The sequence below is a fragment of the Martes martes genome (assembly GCF_963455335.1).
Source record: "Martes martes genome assembly, chromosome: 12".
In the NCBI taxonomy this organism is placed as follows: Eukaryota; Metazoa; Chordata; class Mammalia; order Carnivora; family Mustelidae; genus Martes; species Martes martes.
In genome coordinates, this window is record NC_137900.1 from 24,855,402 (window position 1) to 24,864,995 (window position 9,594).

The window sequence follows — 9,594 nt, forward strand, 5'->3', positions numbered from 1 at the left end:
CATGGTTCACCTCCCCTTCCAATTTCCCTCAACTCCCTTCTCCTCTCCATCTACCCTTGTCCTCTATATTATTTGTTATGCTCCACCAATAAGTGAAACCATATGATAATTGACTTTCTCTGTTTGACTTATTTCACTCAGCATAATCTCTTCCAGTCGATTGGGCTTTTTTATTCCAAAAAATATTATATCATAGGGATATGTTATAATTTATTTGCCCATTTCTCAGTTGACAGATGTTTGAATTCTTTCCATCAACTGCAACGACTGCAGCTACCACATGTCATGCTGTTACAGTACCATGGACTCTATTTCCTATGCTGGACTGGTGCTTTTTACATGTTGGTTACCTGACAAGCCATCAGTGAGGAAAGGAAGAACAAGGCCTTGCTGGATAGGCAAGAAGTGGAAAGTGGATGATGTGGAGTCGAAAAATTAACAGGGACCTATAAGCTGGAAGGACAGGGGCATGAGGCAGAGGCACAGAGTGTCAGACTACGTGGTATTCCCGATGGCAGAAGTATTGCCGGGAATAAGCTCTACAGGGTGGCACAAAGTGCACTGCATTGGCCATAATGGACTCTAAAACGAGATTATGTAGGAACCGGCAGGCTGGGTTACTGGCTGATCTGTCCGCATAGATGTTAGAGCCTCCTGTACCCCCGCCTCACCTCTTCGGGTTCCCTGCCCGGGGCCCCTTCCCATCTATTGTCCCCCTCAGTGACTCCACAGCGTCAGCTCTGCATTCTTTCTGTGACCCCAACATTCAGATAGTGTAGGGCCAATGATAACCGGGACAAGAAGCTGCACGTGTGGTACTGAGAGAGGTCATGGACATCTGGTTTTTTGTTTTAGCACTGAGAAGTCCTGAGACTGTCCAGAAGACTACTCAGGTGTTCTCTAGCACACTCACCCCATTTTGAGTCCCGGTCTGAGGTGGAGTTCCCTTCCCTCCAGAGCCCTGTTTTAAGTGTGGGAATGTGTGCCTTCTTGGCTACCCCCCTCCCCCCAAAAGAAAGCATTCCACGGAGTTCCATGATAAGTCTCCAAACATCTGTATCCTGGTACACAGTCTAGAACTCACCTCTGGTTCATAAGTTGCACGTCTTCTGGGGAAGAGCTACCAAGGCTCCACTAAGGCCGTGAATATTGAAGGTGGCATACCGCCAGCCTAGCCATAGTAAAGGCAGTATCTTATATATTGCCATCGAGTGTGGATGGAAGGCAGCCACCGAGATCACCTTCCCCCAAAGGGGATGCCATGCCTGACAGCCTGCAGGTATTGCTTGCATACTCAAGGAACAGAACCATGCCTTTTTGGTATAAGGCATCGGTAGGCTGTGCCAGATTCCAGTCTGCCTTAAAGTGGCGGTGCCTGGATCAGACTGAGGAAGGAGGGGAGCGGGACAGGGTCCTGAGAAGGGGATGATTAGACATAAACTTTTGTTCTACCAGCAAGGTCCCTCTTTCACCTTTCACTTCTTCAAAGGTGTCTTATCCTGGAAGGTGGTAGCTGCCTTGTCAACATTGCTACCACTAACAGCTAAGTGATGCTTTTGTTCTGCAAAAAACATCCTCAGTCCAGCAGCCTGAGGACACACCCAGGGAAGGGAAGCACTTCCAGTGGGAAACCTCAATGTCAAGTGTAACGTGACTCACAGGACAGATTCTTCAGCAGCATCTAGGGTATTCTTTGACGCTACCCCAACCAGCCCAAGATCAAGCCGAACAACACCCCGCCCCCCCGAAAACACTCCCATTCAGAGTTCATCCACCTGTGGGATCCTCGGACCACTGACTTCTAAGTAATGATTAAGCTACTGTAACACAATAACAGTGAAGTAGCAACTGTGTCTTAATCATTATTTTCTGATAACTATGCCCGTCTTTGATCCTCCTCAGATATAGAAGACTTACTGTAAAGGGTGTGAAACATTCAATGAGGGGAGAGGTGTGAGCTACTATACATTTTCAGTAAGGCTAAGCCATGGGACAGGAGAGCCCTCCCATCTCCGCAAACTTCATCAGAGAGGGAATGGGCTTTTGGGGGCTTTGGGGAGCACATGATACATATTTCCCAAGAGGTCCAGGAGATTAGATTGGTCACCTTTTAGAAGCCGAAGGAAGCAATCAGTAACAGCTGAACTGATTTACCCCAAACCCATGCTCCCAAGACAGTACACACAACAGACATCAGTTTACTAGAGAAATATTGATTCTTCACAAGGGATTATTTTGGGGTAGGAAATGCCCCCCCAAACCCTCTCCCTGGAAATTCTGGAGAAGTTTCCTGTGTAAATAGTAGAGATGCAGTAAGTGGTAGAGACACATCTTTGCCCACAGTGCCTGCAGGAGTCGTGAGAGTGGCTGGAGGCCACTGGGCAGCCTGATGCCCGCAGGTGGTCTTTCGCTGGGGCGCAGGCTCCCTGAGGGGCACGGAGAGGGGATACTTCTGATGCGGTAGCTGCTCCTTAAATGCCCCAACGTTCTGGGGCTGTCTGTCCTTGTTTCTGAGCTGTCTGTTACTTCCAATAAGGCCTTGGCCAGCAAAGACAGCTTCTTGCTGGCAGGACCTGGTATTTGTCTCCTTACGGGCGGGAACCCGGTAGTTGAAAGGATACCCCGGGACAGGCTGTGCCTGGGCCGGCACTTGTGCTTTCTGCTGAGTTTTCCCAAACTTGGTTGGGGAGGGAATGGGCTGCTGAGGGCAGGTGCTGCCTGTTGCACGCAGACGCCCCATTCTCTCCTCTTGGAACTTCCCAACAGCTGTCATGATTTTCGGAGCTTCGGGCATCACGGGAAAGGCAGCTCTACCGTTAAGTAGGCCTCTGCTTTCCACAGATGATAGGGGACTGCGCTTCTCCTGGGAGTTTTCTTGCCGTCTGTCTTTTATAACAGGAGTAAGCCATTGTACAAAATCCCTCATCTTTTTTCTGAAAAGGCTTTCAGAAGGAGGCTGACCCTTCTGGGAAAGGCTTTCAGGAGGCAGCTGACCCTTCTGTGATAGGGTCTGGGAAGGCTGGCTTCCCAGCTTTACCTTCCATACCGCGTCCTGAGTAGGGAACCTCTTCTTCGATGCCCCATCTTCAGTAGGGAACCTGTTCGTCCTCGGTTGGCATGTTCCCAGTCCTGCATCCCCTCCACCACGCTCTTGTGCCTTGGAACCCGGAGGCCACATGGCCTTTGCAGCCGGTGGGGGATTCTTATTCTGGCACCTCCTTAAGACATGCTTAGGGACCCAGGGCTCCTGATGCTGTTCCATAGTAATTCCTGTGTCCTCTGGATGGACATGCAGCACCTGGGAAGCTCTCGTGTCCCCGCGGGAGACACCCTGAGTCAGTGAGGCCTTATAAGGCAAATGATCTGAGGCAGGGGGCAGGCCAGTGTATGGGGCTTGGGCCTGGCTACGCTCCCTGTCCTCCAGGGTAAGATTGAACTCATGCAAGAGTGGTTCCTTGACATGCAATGATTTAGGATCGTGCGGAATGGGTGTGTTTGGTGGGATGGTGGTTTTGACCTGATGCTCATTCCCCTGTATAATTTGGGAGCTAACTGGCTTGTCGGTTGTCAAGATGCTAGGTTGAGATTGATGTGTATGAAATTCCTTGGTCCTGAATATCTCCCTGGACTCTGGGGGCACAACAGCAGGTTCTGGATTCTTCAAGTTTCTGTCTTGTTGCTGTCCTCTTCCCTCACCAGAATTGGCACTCTTACCCTTTGGCCCACGTCTCAGTGCCCCTTGCCTTGTAGGCAGCCTTGGGGGCTGTCTGTTGCCTAAGGTGTCCTGTCTGACCGAGGTAAGAGCCTGGCTGCCGGCCTTTGTTTTCAGAGCATCCTCTGCCAACTGATGGGTGATATTAGAGGGCGATTGCCTCCGAAGTCTCTGTTCTTCCTTGCCCACAGTGGAGGTGGCAGGGAGAGGATGATCTGGGATGGGGGCCGAAGTTGCTGTTCCTGCTTGGTCTCCATGGAGAGATTTCAAGCTTCCACCAAGGGAGTATGTGGACTCTTTCGATTTAAAGTGCTGTGTGGATTCAAGGACCCTAGGGGGAAGGCCCCAAGTCACCCTCTTCTTAAGCCTTTTAATATGGTCTTCCAGCTTCTGGGCTGCACTAGGTTCAACAAAGGGACGCTCCTGGAAGGAATTCAGGGAGTAGTCCTCAACCTCTGATGGTGGCAAACTTCCCCGTTTTATTTCAGTCTGGGATCTCTCAGAAAGAAGTGGTGTCTGCTTCAGAGTATGCCATGAATTATGCACAGTCCCAGGCAACTGACCCTCACTGATTTCCTCAGACTTTCTGCGTAAATGTATCTTCAGGGCATTTTCAAGTTGTCTCTGACCCATAGTCTCCACAGACACCGTGGAGTTTTTCACGGATGGGCTTCTAAGTTCTTTCTCAGAATCATACCCCATATCATTCTCTGGGTTGTGTCCCTGATCCTTCTCCAGGTCATCTTCGTACTTTGCCAGGCCACCGTCCTCTGGCAGAATTCCTTCTGGGTCCTCCACATACACGCTTTTTGACATAGTCCATCTGATCTGACTCTTATTAGAGATCTCCGAGCGTCCGCCATGGCGCTGAGACTCAGGGAGCTGTGGAAGAGTCCTCGGACCGCTCATCAGTGCGAGACACTCATAGATCCTGCGGGGCAGGCGCCACCGGTGTTGGATGAGCCTCTTTCGAAGGTGACTCTCTAGTTTTCTCCGAAGCTCTTCATTCAGGGGAAACTGTCCGGGAGGGACAGAGATGACAACTTGGGCCTTGGTGGCCTTGTGGCTGAGAGAAGGGTTAGGAGCTGAAGGACAGTAGTCCTCCTGGGATCTTTGGACTACAGTGGGTAAACCCCACACATGTTTCTGTACCTTCTGCAACACGTTCCATTCCAGATGGTGCGTTTCTGTTGACGTGAGACTCTGGGATTCATTCTGAGGTCTGTGAACACGCACTCCACAGATCTTGATGTCGGGTAGAGGGCCAGATGGCAGGATTGGGAGTGGGGATTGAAGGTGGGCCTGGGGCTGGACATGAGGGCTGGGTAGGGGCTGGGTTTGAGGCAGGAGTTGAGGCGGGTTCTCAGGCAAGGATGGAGGAAGTGGATGGGGAACTACTGGGGATTCCTGCTCTGGGGAGACATTCGAGATGTTATCTGAGGCATCAGCAGCAGGGGGAAAGGACTCACTGTGCGGGGTTTGGAGACCCCAGAAGAACTGGATGGGGGTGTGCTGTAAATGGCCCTCCTCCAAGGTTGTAGGATATGGGCGCTGCTGATGCATAGGCAGCTCCTTTGATTGGTCTTTGCTGCTCCAGAAAGGAAGGGGGGATGCCAACTCGTGCTTATCAGCAATTCTTTCCCTTGGAAAAGAACCCTTTGTTTCCTTCCCCCTGACGAAGTCACACCTCTTTTGGACTTGTTTCTCTAGAAGTGCCGGGGCATCAGGGCTGAGAAGCGAGAGGTTACCAGGCTCTACAAGGTTGGCTGCAGGCTCTCCCCTGGAAGAAGCCTCTGAAGAATGGGGGCCTTGATGGAAATCACGTGGAGCCAGGGTTGAAGGGAAGAAGTCTTTGGCATGAGTTTGCCAGTGAGGGAGGTCTAAAACTGACAAGCTGGAGGGGTCAATGCCTGTGATTGCTGGGACATAAGTAGACAACCCACCAGAGCTCTGTGGGGGTGAGCTCTCTGGCACAGGCTTCCTTGAGATGGAAATCGGTTTAGATTGAGTCACAGTTAAATGACAGTCTGGCGGTGGTGAAGCAGACCGGGTTGGTGGTGCTTGGTGACGAGCAAAGGTCTCGGTGGGATTCACCCTCTGGGACAACTCCCGTAAGGGGCTGACAGTTTGGGAAAGGGTAGGTTCCGGAGAGAATACGGTATTTAGAGCCACTGTCTCTGTTTGGACACCACGGTCCACCGAATGGGCATGATGGAGTGGGACAGGTGGTGGAAAGGCAGGGGGCTGGGCTGGGAAACGGTCCAGTGGGAATTTGGAATCCAAGGGAGGACAGGGCTCTGGTGGCAGAGAATCACCCGGTGGTGAGGGAGGAAAGAAATCAGCCACAGGGATCACTGGGTTAGGTGAGACGATGGAGGCAGGTGGTGGGGAAGGCTCAGGCAGCGAAGCTGGGATTAGCTCTCCTGGAGGGACTGCTGAGAAGTCAGGGGAGAGAGTGAACGATGAAGAAGTCACAGGAGCTGTGGAAGCCAAGGGAGTAGAATCTTCCAGAGCCTGCAGGAACAGCAGCCGGTTGATCTCAGCAGTTGTGCTATTACATACCTCACAGGAGGGGTCTGGACATAACCGTTGACGAAACTGGATGGTATCATGATGCCGGCCAAGGGGGCTGCAGGAGACAGGAGGTGCAAAACTGCAGCCAGGACCAGAACAAGGGGAGGAGGCCATGCAGGCCTGACAAGGGAGGGGCCACCTGAAGCCTGCTGCCCCTTCACAATGCCCCACCTTTATGACTTGACAGTGCACTCAGTAGCCTTCTCCCCAATATCTGTTCCTATGGCTAACCCCCCCACCCCCCATGGCTATGACAGACTGCAGTGAATCCTGCAATTGCATAAAACGTGCTCTAAGAGGCAATAGGATCAAGGGGAAAAACTGGTCACCTTCTTAAAATGGAGATCAGCTTCCGGGTCTCCTCCACTTCCCGTTGGTACCATCTGCCATCTGAGGAAACAGAAGAGTGAGTTATCCAGTGAAAGTAGACACATAGGTATTAATACAGGAGTCCCCTTACAGCAAAGCCTTGGGATGTTGGACTCTGAAAGCCCCAATAATCAATCGATGAGGGCAAATGGCCAAGGATGTGAAGCTGGCTAGTAATCTAGCTTCCTGTATAAGGTACTTTCATGTAAATTATCCATGTGATGATCAGACCACCTCTGTGAAGCAGAGAGGTCGGGGAAGACTCCTGAGTATCCATGATGTCACAGAGCTTTCACAAAGTCAGGAGACAGAAGTTCTGACTCTTGTCATCTCACATGGCCACCTATTGGGCAGCACTCATTGTCCAGATCCATCACTGCTTCATGCTCAGTCATGGTCAGAGCAGGGAATCTGAGAAGGGTTTTGCATTCTGGCTGCACTTCCACGAGCCTCTCCTCTGAGGGGATGTATCTAGCAGCTCGCATCCTCAGAGATCCTGGACTGGGCCCTCATGGAGAGGACAGCAAGGATCAGCCTTGGAGAGCTCAGGTGGAATAGGCAGAACCTTACCTTCCAGAGTCCCACCTTTCCTCCTCCTCTTGGCTCTGCCCTGACGCTAGAAGAAAAATGAAAAGAATGAGGGCAGGGGCGGGGGTGGGACCCATGTCTTACTCTTCTCTCGGAAATGGAAACATTCTTTATCCACCATTTCCAAGAATTCTAGGACTTTAACAGAACTTTGTGTTCCTCGCTTTTTTCAGTTTTTATGGTGATAAAATGTTGTCAAGATTTACTTCTTCGAAAAACTGAGGGGACGACTTTGTCTGGGAGGCCCACACTTGGTATTGCCAGTCAGAAGTCCTTTGTTCTATGAGGACATGGAAAAGGACGCCCAACAGTCACATCTGTGCTGCCTCAGGTAGGACCCTGTATCCTAGGTCATAGCTCAGACACCACTGTCTTCTCAGAGGCTTAGCAGTGTTCTCCTGATCAGCCCAGCATGAAGGAAGGCTTGATCGAGTGATGCTGGACATGGGAATGTGACTCGATATGATCGAGTGCTGGGAAACTTTGTTCACTTACACAGACCCCATCCTCTCAAAATACCCCAATCCAGGACTACAGATTCCCTGTGTTTGGGATTTTATCCAAGAACCACACCCATACCCAGATAGACTGTAGTTTCAAGTAGAAAGCTTCGTCCTTTCTTAACACTTACCCCTGCCAGGCCTCTTTTCCTAGAGGAGTGAATGTCTGTTCTCTTAAGACTTCCCGTTTTAGGTGTTTCTCCCACTCTACCAAACTCCGTTTAAAACCTGGGATTAGGGTTCCTGGATGGCTCAGTTGGTTAAGTGTCTGCCTTGGGCTCAGGTCAGGATTCCAAGGTCTTGGGATCTAGCCCCACATTGCACTCCCTGCTAAGCTCTCCGTCTGCCCCTCTACCCCACTTGTGCTCTCTTGCTTTGTCTTAAATAAAATCTTAAAAAAAAAAAAAAGGAAAAAAATTGGGGATTAGAAATGGAAACCGTAATAATCTATGTTGATTCCTCCCCACCCCCCGCCCAAGAATTTCTTACCTTTTGGGTGGTTTTGGTCTTCCAAGTTGGAAATGGAATCCCCACCAGGTAGCACAGGAACAGAAGGAGCAATCCCAACCCACACAGGAAGGTGAAGTTGGGATCAGTCTCTAAGCATGTTGAGCCAAAGCTCAGACATGGTTTAGTGTCGCTATTCAGAAATGAGAGAACATTCCAGTGTTTGAACTCCATTGTCTGAATCGCAAGACAGCCTATACTGTGCACACGCTGAATATATATCCTCCCCAGGCTTACATCACAGAGCCCTGTCACAAAAAGTTTCTGAGGGTGAGGGAGGGGACAATTGAACAAGGTGTGTCCACAGCCCCTCCCCACCTACTAGCTCCGAAGGCCCCTCCATCCTCCTAGTCCTTCAGGTCTGCCATCCTGTTTTCCTACTCCTTTTCCTCATTTATGAAACTTGTGAAATTTTCTGTCGTTCCATGTATAATTCATATATTACCTGGGTCCCCCTTTACCGTTTGAGACCTTGACTTGGGTCTTACCAGGTCCGTGCCTTGAAAGTCTGCAAGACTACCTGGAAGTTTTGCTTGTACCCTGACATTGACACTCAGGATCACATAGGTCCTCAGATCCATCTTTCATATAGAATGTGTTTGCCTGGGACACCCGGGTGGCTCCGTCGGTTTAGTAACCGCCCTCAGCTCAAGTCATGATCTGAGGGTTCTGGGATCAAGCTCCACATCTGGCTCCTTGCTCCACAGGGAGCCTGCTTCTCCCACTCCCTCTGCCCGCAGCTCCCCTGATTGTGTGCTCTCTCTCAAATAAATAAAACCTTTAAAAGAAAATGTTTTTGCCTTCCGTGAACCCAGATAGAGACCTTAAAGTTCTTTCACACTCACTTAGTTTTGTACATGTTGCACAGCACATTTCAATTTGTGTTTCATTCGGCCTTTAGTATCTTCCGTCACAGAGGCTGACTCAACGAAACTCAATAATGCATTATTCAATAATCCCAAAACTAAAATCATTATAAAATGAATGTAATAATTAAACCTTCAAATGGTCTTGGGGGTAACTCTGTAGCACTCGTATGCCTAAAGTTAGTGAAGCGAAACTGCATAAAAGGTTTGGGGACAAGCTAACACACACACACACACACACACACACACACACACACACACCCCCTTTGACAAAACAATCCAGTATATTTCATATTGAAGAATAAAGTGTTTTCTCCTTTTATTTCAGTCTTTCATAAAATATTGACCCCAGGTCTTCTTACTCTACCTAAAATACTGTGTCCTGTACGTCAATACCCTAATAGGTGTACAAATCCCTTCTCAGTGAGTTGCAGCCCTGTAACAAATGCCATAGACCGGGTGGCTTAAACGACACGCA

At 49.9% G+C, this 9,594-nt stretch overlaps 1 protein-coding gene across 1 annotated transcript; it reads right to left on the reverse strand.

Annotated features, from left to right (window-relative positions):
* Positions 1-1,475: 1,475 nt before the first annotated feature.
* On the reverse strand, positions 1,476-8,831 carry LOC308353331 (spermatogenesis-associated protein 31D3-like; the record flags this gene model as incomplete). Its single annotated transcript, XM_080820183.1, has 5 exons — positions 1,476-1,589; positions 2,486-6,365; positions 6,616-6,676; positions 7,226-7,271; positions 8,739-8,831. The coding sequence occupies 5 exons, from the start codon at positions 8,829-8,831 to the stop codon at positions 1,476-1,478; spliced, it is 4,194 nt and encodes a 1,397-aa protein (XP_080676309.1).
* Positions 8,832-9,594: the final 763 nt, after the last annotated feature.